At 41.5% G+C, this 13,883-nt stretch overlaps 1 protein-coding gene across 4 annotated transcripts in view; it reads right to left on the reverse strand.

Moving 5' to 3' along the window:
• Positions 1-1,852: 1,852 nt before the first annotated feature.
• The window catches only part of fkbp15b (FKBP prolyl isomerase family member 15b), a 56,991-nt gene continuing 44,960 nt past the window's right edge, over positions 1,853-13,883 (reverse strand). For 2 of the 4 annotated variants that reach the window (XM_060931198.1, XM_060931196.1), the window contains 7 exons: positions 12,934-13,086; positions 11,976-12,068; positions 11,780-11,884; positions 11,526-11,633; positions 10,685-11,385; positions 6,921-7,020; positions 1,853-2,409 (listed from right to left, as the gene is read on the reverse strand). In XM_060931198.1, coding sequence (XP_060787181.1) covers positions 2,332-2,409; positions 6,921-7,020; positions 10,685-11,385; positions 11,526-11,633; positions 11,780-11,884; positions 11,976-12,068; positions 12,934-13,086 — 1,338 coding nt within the window. In that variant the 3' untranslated portion in view covers positions 1,853-2,331. Of the gene's footprint in view, positions 2,410-6,920; positions 7,021-8,960; positions 9,089-10,684; positions 11,386-11,525; positions 11,634-11,779; positions 11,885-11,975; positions 12,069-12,933; positions 13,087-13,883 lie in introns of those variants that run through there. The other 2 variants (XM_060931197.1, XM_060931199.1) reach the window with 2 other exon arrangements.

The following is a 13,883-nucleotide window of genomic DNA, read 5'->3' on the forward strand; positions in this document are numbered from 1 at the left end:
TTTCAGACTTGTAAAGTTGTTTTTTCTTTGAGGGGGTTTAGCACGTTTGTCCAGATTCAAATACGGTATAAATCCAAGTCTCACATCGACACTTGACAAATCGCCTCTCTGAAATCAAACTGTTTGACACGTGTCCACAACTCCATAAGGAAAAAAAAATTACGCAAGTTAATTCATAGTTCCGAAGCGTTTAATTGATGATTTCCTCCCAATTCTTCACTTTCACGTTGTCTCTACCCTCTCCTATTCAACAGCATGCAAAAATGGAAAACTAAACATCGAGTCTTGTAGTTTCCTTAGATTTGACAATGTTACGCTTTACAATTTAAGTAAAACAACACATCCTGACATCTTTTATTCCTCTTATGGGACATTCCACCGAATGGGTGCCGTTTGCTTGTTGTACCACTCCCAAATTAAACTTATATCTTTTCAACACTGATTATAACAACACACATATTTAACTATTCAAAACGTGTATTGGTCAACCTCAGGCTACGTTATTTATTTTTTTACAAGGTTTGGAAGTCAAAGATGGCTGCATACTCTTTTTATATGAGTAACAGGACTGAGTTTTTAGCCTAGGATTAGCTAATACATGGAATTAAGCCACATGGCGTCATCGCTAATAGCATGACCATACTTGGCACATTCTAGTGATTTACCAAAAATCTGTATTTTTAAAGTAAATATCATCTAAGAAATAATTTAAGTAACAGGACAGTATGTTGACATTGACCTTATCAAAGTTAAAAAAAATCATCAAATATACAGAAAAGTAAATGAGAGAACTAACTTTTGGTCTTCCCATGGCCTTCAGAAGACAACTGATGTAACTTCCTGTTGAGCATGTGATTTATGGAATGTTCCAAATTTGTCAGATGGGGTAATATGTTTGGGTAACAGGACTGAGTGAAAACCCAGGGACATGACTAAAATGTGTATTTTATCTAAGATATTGTGGATTTCTTATGAAAAAAATATATTTAAACCATGGATAGGATATGGAGTCACACAACAGTGCAAAAGATATGGTTTCTGAAGGATTTTAATCACAATATTTCATAGTTAAGTATAAAGTTAGAGTGCAGGGACAGGTAACACATGCTATTTTTCAGTGTTTTAAGTAGTTTTTATTAATCCTTACAATTATATATCTTAAATTTGAAATCAGATCAATGTGCAGGACATTCTGCATAATAAGGAAATGTATTTTAAAGTACATTTTTATGTGCATTTATATATATATAATTTTCTAGGGACGGAAATGGCACCGATTCGGTGGAATGGCTCTTATACAACAGCAATTAGCCAATGATTACAATTTATTAAAGAGTTCTATTGAATTGTTTTATCCATTTATAGTTACATTATGTTGTAGAATGAGTTTGTTCAATTACTAGGCTCACTTTTTTTGTCAAGTTGACCAAAAAAAAAGTAGTACAGCAAGATATCAGAAAACGTAGAGTTTTACAGCTTTACCTATATGAACAGCTCTTAAATCGGTTTATAACTTCCCGTTGTTGCTACAGCGACAATGATGTATTAGAACGAATATAAACCTGTGATTTGCTGCTGTTATAGAAAATTAATCAACACCTTCTGACCAATCAGGATTGAGAACAACAATGCTGTGGTCTACGTAACACACAAAACCCAGCAGGTCTGTGCTGTTCTAGGAAATTATTCAGTGATTTGATTGGCACAGAAGCCACATCAGTCCCACTGAAGGAGGCGTGGCCTCTGCACGTAACTGACCCGTAATACTAAATATCAACAATATTAAAATCCAGTCCAGTAGCTTGAATTTATATTTCACAGAAGTATGTTTTAGAAGAACACAGTGGGAAGATTATCCAGCTCATCTTTTATTACTTTAATCACATTTCTGTTAGTAAGAAGTACAAACTTTAAGACATCCATCCAGCAGCTAGTCCACACTGTCATAACCGTTATTATCCTCATACACCAAACCCCTGATTCAGAACAATCAAGTTCTGGCAAATTAAAATGTCTTTAAAAATAAAAGTGTCATCATCTCCTGGTCACGTTTCAGGCTACAAGTGAAATCTGGTTTGAGAGACAAGTGCATGATCAAATTATTTAAAAAAAAAAAAAGGATTTCCACTCAGACGAAGTCCAGGAAGTGCTGCTCTCCTTTGAAAACATGGACAACAAGGAAGAGTTTGGGGGAAAGGGAGGAGTTTCAGTTTCCAGCTGATCCGCTTCCGTCTCCATGGCATGTTTTTTTCCATGGGAACCGTTACCAAAGGGTCAGATGGCGGTGGTTGTTTTGGTTCTTGATTGAGGGTAAGGTGAAGTCAAGTCAGCTCAGCCGAGCCAGTCCAGATCATCGTCATCACTGTCGTCTCCAAACAGAGGAGCGGGAGGGGGTCGTCCTTTTAAACTCTAACGACCAACCAGACAAGAGGAAGTGTCATTCACAACTAAATAGCAAATAAAAAGTTGCAAGGACTAAATACACTGCACTTATTTAGGAGTAACACCAAAACCAAGTTCCTTTATGACTAAAGGAGATGTTCAGGGGAAAAAAAAAAAAAAAAAGTTTGCTAGATGTTCACCCATAGCTAAGCATTTGTAATTTTTTTTCCCCACCAAAAAAACCTCCTCTTTATAACTAGTTAGTGATGCAGTGCCTAGGCACGCATAACTATTGTTGTTCTGTGTGTTTCTTCTTATTATAGAAGGAGTACCTAGGCTCCCTAGAAATTTCGGCACTTAATAACCCAATAACCGTACATCGCACACAGACAAGCAATATATCAAAACGTGCGGCTCGATCAGACTCGGTATGCTACAGTCTGGCTAACGCAACTTCAAAGCTCTGCGAGCATTGGTCTGGTGAAGATATTAAGCCCAACCGTTTCCCAAAGCGCGTGGTTGACCCGCCTCCCTGAAATGCCTCAGTTTGCTACTGGTCGAAGCCAGAAAAGGCTGTGATGAAGCTTAAACCAATCACATCACTCTTTCCTCTGACGTATGTGATGCGACGGAAACTGCTTGAGTAACAGGAAGAAGATAAATACCTCCAGGGCTGCTCTTTGCTCCGTTTTCAATGAGAACTTCCCGTTGAATGCTTTCAATACAGCATCTACCGCTGTGTCAAAGGCTTGCCGCTGCTCCATGTTCGTAATGTTTCTAGTGAATGAAGCGCTTCCGGCATAGATTCTGTAAACAATCTATGGCTTCCGGTCGCAGTTCTACTACGCCACTGCCTTGAACACGCCTCTACCCAGGGCTGTTGGAGATGCTCAAAGTTGATTGGCTCCCGATTTTTCGGGAGCTTGGAAGAGCTGGAGATAGCTTGCCTTGCCAGACTAAGTTCGCAACAGGCCCCAGTGTTGCGTCACACTTAGGATGGGCGGGCCCAGGCTAGGTATGCTATTACTTTGTTCGTTATTCTACGATTTTTTTCGCGATGTAGTCGCGAAAAAATCGTCCAAAATTCCCCATTCATTTCTATGGAATTAATTGAAAAACAATGCACTTTTTCAACGTTTTTCAAACATCCGCTGCTCTGGCATGCTTTCACCTAGAGACATGATTCAAACTTTAAAACGTAGACAAACTTCTCCTCTGTGGATCTGCCATTCAACTTTTTTGCTAGGGTCTATACTTTTGGATCAGTCCCAGCTCAAACACCATGAGCAAATCTGGACAAAAATCAGACTTTATAATGGGTGTCTATTGCATTACACACCAGTGGGGCTCAGGAATTTAGAGTGTAGGCAGCCTGAAAAAAAAGCTCAAACTTTCTCATTTAAACTGTGTTTTCAGCCACAATTCTCACTCTACACACATAATTTTCTCAAAAGTAGTAGTCACACTTGTCCTGATTCACACAATGCGTCTACCTTAATGATAGGATTTACAGTTTTTGAATGAGAAGCCTGAAAGTGACGGGAGGACAGCCGCGCTGCCCCATAGACTCCCATTATAAACGTGGCTGTGCTGTGACTGCAAAATCAGAAAAGTCACTCGTTTTTAACTCGCTCTAGGTGACCTCATTTTTTACACTACAGACAATAAAATTACATCAATGTGTTCAGGAGAGCCTTGTGACACTCAATGTGAAAGAATTTTGTGAATATCTCCTTCTGTTTTCGTGTAAATCCCCGTTGTTTGGAGGGAGCATTCTGAGGAAAAACTGCTCTTTCTGTGTGCTTCTCTGTGTCTCTGCTCGCAGCGCACGGGTGGGGGAGGGGCTGCTCCCTCTCAGAGAGACACAGGCTTGAAGCATAATGGCAAGTCTCACATTCACACAGTACAGCTCAGCTCCAGCAACTGTGACTGCTACACGCACTGCATCACCACAGGGGAATTGTCGTCTCTAGTTTACACTTAATATCTCATCTCATTATCTGTAGCCGCTTTATCCTGTTCTACAGGGTCACAGGCAAGCTGGAGCCTATCCCAGCTGACTACGGGCAAAAGGCGGGGTACACCCTGGACAAGTCGCCAGGTCATCACAGGGCTGACACATAGACACAGACAACCATTCACACTCACATTCACACCTACGGTCAATTTAGAGTCACCAGTTAACCTAACCTGCATGTCTTTGGACTGTGGGGGAAACCGGAGCACCCGGAGGAAACCCACGCGGACACGGGGAGAACATGCAAACTCCACACAGAAAGGCCCTCGCCAGCCACGGGGCTCAAACCCGGACCTTCTTGCTGTGAAGCGACAGCGCTAACCACTACACCACCGTGCCGCCCCACACTTAATATCTAGAGCATTCTATTGCATTTTTTGCTGCATGTCCAAATTAAAACAGTATTGTAAGTTGGTGTATTTTAACTCTGGATAATGGTTTCAAGGGCGGCACGGTGGTGTAGTGGTTAGCGCTGTTGCCTCACAGCAAGAAGGTCCGGGTTCGAGCCCCGTGGCTGGCAAGGACCTTTCTGTGCGGAGTTTGCATGTTCTCCCCGTGTCCGCGTGGGTTTCCTCCGGGTGCTCCGGTTTCCCCCACAGTCCAAAGACATGCAGGTTAGGTTAACTGGTGACTCTAAATTGAGCGTAGGTGTGAATGTGAGTGTGAATGGTTGTCTGTGTCTATGTGTCAGCCCTGTGATGACCTGGCGACTTGTCCAGGGTGTACCCCGCCTTTCGCCCGTAGTCAGCTGGGATAGGCTCCAGCTTGCCTGCGACCCTGTAGAACAGGATAAAGCGGCTAGAGATAATGAGATGAGATAATGGTTTCAAAATTCTAGAATCCTAGAGCGCGCGATGCAGTGGCACTTTAGTCCTTTAATCCATCGCACTTGCCATTTTGTAGATCCCTCTAGCCGATCCGAGTCTCTGCTTTTACTCACCGCAACTTCATCATAGAGCTGCACAGCATTCTTGTAAATCGAGTCCAACATTTGCTTCTACGCTTGACTTCTCATTGATATGTTGTCATTGGAAAACAGAGTTGAAGGGCGGGGGAAGAAAAAACAAAACAAAACAAAAAAAAACCCCAAAAGCACTTGCTTTAGTTTTTAGGCGCCAACTGTGCTCGCAATAACAATGTCCCTCTGTGATGTCAGTGCGGAACACAACTGCTGTCTTTTCATGGGAAGAACAAAAAGGAACTGTTTAAAAAAATAAAAAATAATCACAAACATTTCAATTAAAACTTGTTTCAGCATCTGTTTTGTGTTCAAGGTTCTTCGTTATTCCGTTTTTTCATTGCTAATTTTCTATGGAATCAATTTTGTGCCAAAATGTTCATACAATACTTTTGAAATATCAAACAAAAATGCTAAATCAAAATTTAAAAGTCAATTTTTTTAGACTGGCAAACAAATTATTCGTGTAATTGTGCAAAATTTCAGTCTATTACTCTTCAGAAACCTTTTATTTTTGTTCCGCGTCTTTCTCAGTTTCGTTTGACGTAATTTATTTTGGTTGCGATTCCAGCTTTCTCGTTTGCGCTCCCTGACTTTTTGCTTGCAGTTTTGGCACAAACTTCACGTGTGGGTGGGCTGTCCAGGAATGCATTCCCATTGGCTAACTTGTGTTTGACTGACAGCTACGCTCAGCCATTCCCCCAGAGGCTGTTGCGGCCATTTCCTACTCGGATTTTGGCGGACTGTTTGACGAGTGAGCGATCCATTGACGGTAAACAAGGATCGAGTGAACTTGTGCACTACTGCAACACATACAACACATTTGTCCCGCACTTACACTTTGTTGAATTAATTCAATATCATAGTCGCCACTGAAGTCCACTCGATCCTTGTTTACCGTCAATGGATCGGTCACTCGTCAAACAGTCCGCCAGAATCCGAGTAGGAAATGGCCGCAACAGCCTCCAGGGGAATCGCTGAGCGTAGCTGTCAGTCAAGCACAAGTTAGCCAATGGGAATGCATTCCTGGACAGCCCACCCACACGTGAAGTTTGTGCCAAAACTGCAAGCAAAAAGTCAGGGAGCGCAAACGAGAAAGCTGGAATCGCAACCAAAATAAATTACGTCAAACAAAACTGAGAAAGACGCGGAACAAAAATAAAAGGTTTCTGAAGAGTAATAGACTGAAATTTTGCACGATTACACGAATAATTTGTTTGCCAGTCTAAAAAAAATTGCCTTTTTTTTGTATTTTGATTTGTCGTTTTTGTTTGATATTTCAAAAGTATTGTATGAACATTTTGGCACAAAATTGATTCCATAATTTTCCCCCTCACGATATTCACATCGTAACATCGTGCGAGAACATGCACAAGATTCCTCAAAGATCTCAACTGATTCACTTAAGGAAAAGGAAAAAAAAACTAAATAAATTATTCCAGACCTAGGATTCAGATTCATTAATCGTGTTAGTTAGTAATAGGAGGAGGTGAGTTTAGTTACAGAGGACAGAATGGTACATAGAAATGGTGTGTGCGTGTGGCAATGGTGCTCGCGGCTCACCAGCTCCTCCTCTTCCTCTTCACTGGTTGGTAGTGGTGGGGGTTTAGTCGGGGTGGGGCTCTGGAAGAATGGCTCCTCTGAATTCACCCCTTCAGATGGACTGAGACAGTGGCAGGACAAACACGGAGACGAGAGGACGCATGATCACACTTAAAAATCACTTGGACAATACCATCAGGGTAACTAAAGGGGTGACGGGTGTTAGTAATTAGCAGTCGATTACAGAAAGGAGTGCGTTTCCGTTGTGAATTTAATTGTAAGGAATAAAAACACTTGGGGGCACAACACCAATAAAATAAAACACAGTTGCACAACAACTGTGCAATGTGGGGTCCCTCAGGGGAGTGCTTTAGGTCCTCTTCTTTTTCTTTTATATATTAATGATCTTAAATCAGTTTGTTCATGTGAACTGTTTTTATTTGCTGATGATTCTGCACTAGTGTTTTCACACAAGGACAAGCTCACTGTTGAATCAACCTGAAGTGTTGAGCTTTTAAAAGTCAGCCATTGGCTATCATTTAATAGATTATCTCTTCATATAGGAAAAACGGAATCCATCTTGTTTGGGTCTAGAGTTAAGTTGAACAAAACCCCAGGCTTTGAAGTATTAGTTGGTGACACTGTACTTAATGCTAAGGACTCAGTCAGCTATCTTGGGTGTGTACTGGACAGTCAGTTGTCTGGAGCTGGTCAAGCCCAGAAAGTAATTACTAAAGTAAATCAACAAGTATGTTTTCTGGCCAGAATTTCCATGTATCTGGATAAGAAGGCTATGTTGACCTTAGCAGGCGCTATAATTCAGCCCTACTATGATTATGCCTGTTGCTCTTGGTATAATGGCCTTACTAGGTATTTCAAGAACAAGCTCCAGACCTCACAAAATAAATTAGTAAGGACCATTTTGGATCTGCCCCCAAGAACTCACCTTGATCCTCATCATTTTAAGAGGCTGGGATGGTTGAGGGTAGAGGATAGAGTCTCTCAAATTGAATTGCGCACGGTATATAAGATTGTAAATGGAGATGTCCCTAAATATTTAAATAATTTTTTTAGTAGAGTGAGGGACGTTCATGGTTACTTCCACAGATTTTGTTCCTCCAAGAGAGCAAACTAAAATAGGGAAGGACTCCTTTTTATGTTGCAACTAGTCTGTGGAATAAGTTACCAAGTAATATTAAGGTAAATCATTAGTTTGGATGGGTTTAAACGTGCTGTGAAAACATGGCTTAGAGATCAGATAGTGTAGGGCTTGCACTTATATAGTATGTATACAGTGTTAATCTGATGTGTATACTGTCTATGTACGGTAATTTTGTTTTACAATTTTAGTAATGTCACAGCGCCACTCTTGTCATTTTTACATCTGCTGCCATCCAACATCAAAAGGACCACAATGGAAATAAGCTTTCGAGCTTTATTGTGTTATCCTGACTCTCTGTTTTTAGTTTAAGTATGTGATGTGGTTTATTTGAAACTAAAATCATGTATTTGTATTTATTTTTTAGACAAGAACTGAGAATGTCAAATAAAATCAATCAACCCATCAACCCATCAATCAATCAAACACTGTTGTGCCATAAACAGGAAAATAAGCAACATCAGGGCGATGTGATGAAGTTAGTTAACAACCCAAGGTTGATTATTTTTCTCCAACAGCACATTTTGACGTTTTATTCCTCTTGTACCACAACAAACTGATTGTACTGAATGATTATTAAAGGATGATGTGTCATACTTTTTATCCAACAAATTAATTCCTGGGGGTTGATTGATCTAGGAGTAGTGAGCTGACCAATCACCATAAACAAGTGTTACACTACGTTCACACTGCAAGGCTTAATGCTCAATTCCGATTTTTTTGTGAAATCGTTCACATTAACAAATATATGCGACTTGTATGTGATCCTCAGTATGAACGAAAAGTGACCTAAAAGTGTTCCGCATTGCAGGATACGACGACGTCACACGCAGTGAGCATGGCCAGTGTTTACGGAAGTAACCTAAAGTTTCCTGTGTATGACAGTAGCCAGCATGGAGTACCTGGCGATGATGCAGTTGTTGTTGCGACGGAGCCAGAACATGCACAATAGCCTGATGTTAAGGAGGAGGTTGAGAAGGAAGAGGGCAAGGGTTTTGGCTCAGGCGTTCTGCGGGGTAGTGACTGCAACCTCCGTTCAAAGGAACATCAAAGGCAAGGCAAGGCAAGTTTATTTATACAGCACATTTCATACACAATGGCAGTTCAATGTGCTTTACAGAAGCAAAAACAAAAACAGTAAACAATAGAGAAATAAAATTACATAAAATAAATTTTATTTTTAATCTAAAACAATTAATTAAAAGAATTAAAAGAAAATAATAAGAATTAAACAATAGTAGAAATAAAATAATAAAATGCCAAAAAGAAAAAAGGAGAAAAAGAAAAAGAAACCAGCGGAATAAAATAGAATAAAATTAAAGTAAATTTAAAACATGCAGAGAAAGTAAAGATTATAAAAAATGTAAAAATATTAATTATTTAACAGAAAGCATCTGAAAACAGCTTGGTCTTTAGTCTAGATTTGAAGCTGCCAACAGCAGGAGCATTTTTAATGTCCTCTGGCAGTTGGTTCCATAGCTGTACTGCATAGTAGCTAAAAGCTGCTTCACCACACTTTGTTTTAACAACAGGTTTTAATAGTAAATTTTTTTGTTGCGATCTGGTAGATCTGATTGGGTTAGGCCGCTGCAACATATCAGAGAGGTAATTGGGCCCTGTACCATTTAGAGATTTGTACACCAGCAGCAATGCTTTAAAGTCAATTCTGTAGCTTACTGGAAGCCAGTGAAGGGACCTTAGAAAGCCATGTTGTTGTAACTTTGAGAGACCCGCCGCCTACTTCAGTGCAGAACAGTGACGTTTGTGGCTTGTTGATGACGTGTAAGTCGGATGAATGCGACCTGGCGGTTCAGACTGAAGTCGCATATGAAAAGATCGGATAGGAATCGGAATTAGGACCACATATCCAAACGGCCTGGGTCGGATTTGAAAAAATCGGATCTGTGTCGTTCATATTGTCAATAAAAGATCGGATACAGGTCACATATGGGCGAAAAAATCGGATTTGAGTCACTTCAGCCTGCAGTGTGAACGTAGTGTTAATTGGCTGGATTTATTGTTTCAATCACTTCACCATCTTAAAGACTCCACATTCTTTTCACCATCTTGATACGAGCTAGTGAGCTAAAACGTCAGCTTTGTTTAATGGCGAGTTTATGCTCAGCGTCTTGTTAATCAACAACATGTAAAACGTTAACGTGAGCCGTTTCAGGCTGCTGATTAACTCGGTTCATGTTCTCAGATGTACGGGTTAGATGTTTCTATGGCAACACATCGTTAACATGGATACAACGATCATACCGCTAGAACAGCTAGCCAAGCCATATTTTAGATATTTAAGAAACATTTGTTTAAATCCCTGATTTCATTTCTAACTACCTTTAACTATAAAAGCCAGCATTATAGTTTTTATTGTTTTAAGACAAATCTAAGACAGAACTTTCAGAATATGAATAATACCGGTTTCTAACTTAAAACATTTTCGAGGTTGTGAACGTTTTAGCTCAGAATTGACAGTATGAACACACTGACTGTGGATTAAAAGCCCTTGATGATTGGACAACCAATAATTATTATTTTTTTTTAACAGGTTGCTTAAATGTCATCTTGACAGCGTTTCTAGCAACGCCATTACTTATAACGCTAACACGAACACTCTGCTTACCTGCTGGGCTGTGCTGCCGTTTCTGCACCGTCCTCTTCGGCAGGGTTTGGGGGTGGTGGGGGGTTCTTCGGAGGTCCGGTGTGAATGGTTTCATCTGGTTCTGGTGTGTTCACTTCCTCTTTGGGAATGACATCATTCTTCATCCGAATCTCTGTTGTGATGTCGGACTGTACGAGCCCTTCTGTTTCGAGGCGATCCGATTCCTTTCCTGTTTCCTCTTTAGCACCTTCGACTTCCTGTTCGCCCGTCTCTTCCTCTTTACCTCTGATTGCTTCCTGTCCACCCATTTCTTCACCTCTGATGGCTTCCTGTCCACCCATCTCTTCCTCTTTACCTCTGATTGCTTCCTGTCCACCCATCTCTTCACCTCTGACGGCTTCCTGTTCACCCGTCTCTTCCTCTTTACCTCTGACGGCTTCCTGTCCACCCGTCTCTTCCTCCTTATCCTCCTCTACAGTCTCTGGTTCTTTGTTGTTCTCCTCGGTCACTTGCACCTGGTCATTTTCCTCCTCCTCTTCTTCTTCCTCTACGTCCTCTTTCTTTCCGTTCATATGTAACTCTTGCGCGTGGTTCTCCTGCTCCTCAGACGGTTCCTTCTCATTCCTCCTATCCTCCTCTTCCTCCTCCTCTTCATCCTCCTCTTTCTTGCTATTGTCAGTCGAGACCGGTTCAGATTTCGAGAGCAGCTGCAGGGTCACGTTCTGCAGAAATCAATAGCAAATGAGTGCCAGCTTTGCTAAAAGAATATCAGTCATGCACTATAGTCCTTCCCTTTGTGTTTAGAATTACCGTATTCTCTGGAGTATATGCTTTTTATACGGTAAACCTGCCATTTGCTCACCTTAATGGTGTTGACCAGCACGCCCAGCACCACACTGCCGGTGTACGTCTCATGGAGCTCGAACTCCCCCCGTAAAGACTGAAACACTCCATTCATCACACGCTTCACCTGCTCACACACACGAGACAGCGAGACAGTAAAGAAGCTGGATGTGTAATGGTTTCTGGTAGTGTGTGTGTGTGAGTGAGAGAGAGAGAGAGAGAGAGAGAGAGAGAGAGAGAGAGAGAGAGAGAGACACACACACACACACACACCTCTCCTGTCGTGTCTGTTTGCTCTGCCAGTCTCCTCTCCAGCTCTGAAACTCGTGCCTCCCCCTGCTGCCTCAGTGACTCCGCCCTCTTCTCCAACTCACAACACTGAAACACATTCATAATTAGTGTGCACGCGTGTTTAAAATCTATATAAATAATGAAAACTTTATTATTCATTTTGAATCCTCAGCCCGACCTTATCTCTCAGGGCCTGAAGCTCCTCCCCCTGGTCTTGCTGCCGTAGTAACTGTTGCTCCTCCTTCTCTCTGGACTGCTTGATAGCAGAGAACTGGGGAGGGAGACACACACACACAAAAAGGTCTCTGTGTGATCGATGAAGCGTTGCTTTGTTTAGTGCAGAGTGGGAGTGGTCTAAAACAGCTGCTTTTATGAGAGTCTTCACTACAGAACCAAAAGTCCAGGGGGCGGAGCTTTAACTGATCCATCTCCTCCTACAACCCTAACTCCAACCATTGAGATGCTCTTCAACACGGAGCAACACACACACACACACACTTATCCAGCTTGAAGCTTACGGAGTGCGTCTCTACCCTGGATTTTTAGTCTGACTCCACCCATGTAGGAGAGGCTGAACCAGGTATGACTCCACCCCCTGGACTTTTGGTTCTGTAATGAGGGGTACATGGAATCTGTTGACAAGAACAAGATGCATGGTGTTATTTTATTGCAATAATCTCTTGCTTTTTGGAGAAATCAAACTTTCCACCAATCCAACACTTGTGTCTGTGCAAAAGGGATCATTTTACCATCGTTAACATTATCCTCCTAGGGCTTAGCGGTCACATGCGTGGACAGCACTTTATGGAAATTCGGAACAAGAATCCACATATGTGGACATACTTTTTCTCTAAAAGTACATCTTATCAAAAGATGATGCTTAGTTTTTATTCTAATCAGGTTCTAATAAGCCCAAATAGCAAAGAGAAATAAAAAAAATGCATGTAAAAAAACAGCTTGGGCCTTAGGAGGTTAAACTATAATTTAGACTTTTATTATTGGATTAGATTTTTTTTTTGAATACAAAAATTTGTACATATAAAATTATAAATTATAGCTTCTAGAAAGAAGTGGAAAAACACTGAAAATAATCTCCCTGTGTGTGTGTGTGTGTGTGTGTGTGTGTGTGTGTGTACCTTGTCCTGTAGCTGTGAGAGTTTGACCTGCAGTGTGTCTCTCTGCTCTGTGAGTTCCGTCACTTCTCTGTTCTGCTGTTCTCGTACTGAAGCCAGAGCTCGCTCACACTTCACCTGCCACTCACGCTCCACATCTGCCTGCAGCTGTGCTAACTGAGTGCACATGAACAAACACACACACACACACACACACACACACACACACACACACACACACACACACTCTTGATTCCATCACGCCTGTGTAAATGTACTGCTGTCTTTAATAACATTAAAAAAAAAAAAAAAAAAACATCCCCATACTAAAAATGCCTGGATTTATGAATATGCATTCAGGGTCTCTGCGGATCCTTAAAAAGTCTTAAAGGCCGAATCCCATTTCACCCCTTGGACCAACCCCTTGGACCAACCCCTTGGCCCTTCCCCTCCATTTTGCGCGTTCACGTGAAGGGGTAGGGGTATCCCAATCCCAGTTAACGCGGAGGGGTAGGGGAAGGGGTAGGGCTTCTGTACCCCTCCAAACGGAGATTTTCCTGGAGCTGACTCCGAACAAAGGGGTTTGAGTGATTTCCCACAATGCCATGCGGATTTCAGCGAGATTTCATGCGGATTTCAGAAAGATGGCGGTTCCCGCGGCGAAAGATTGTCATAAATGTATTTTCTCCATTATTTACGTGTTTTAAGTTGTTATCCAGAGGAAACACGCCGCTTGATTCGCTTTCGAGCTGAGAATGAGCAGCGATTTCTGAAATCCAAGCTGCTGCTAAAAAGCTTTGGGAGTGAGTATTGTTTTCGGTTGCTTGACTGCGTACGTTTTGTTCTGTTATTCTCGCTTTTATTGTTTACATGAGTGTTCTGACACCTCATTCTGTCGGATGTGGTGCACGAAGCGCCAAAGATATCCCATTCAGTGGTGTTAGTTAACAAATCACACCCTGCCAGCAGAGATT

The sequence above is a fragment of the Neoarius graeffei genome, chromosome 10 (genome assembly GCF_027579695.1).
Source record: "Neoarius graeffei isolate fNeoGra1 chromosome 10, fNeoGra1.pri, whole genome shotgun sequence".
Classification (NCBI taxonomy): Eukaryota; Metazoa; Chordata; class Actinopteri; order Siluriformes; family Ariidae; genus Neoarius; species Neoarius graeffei.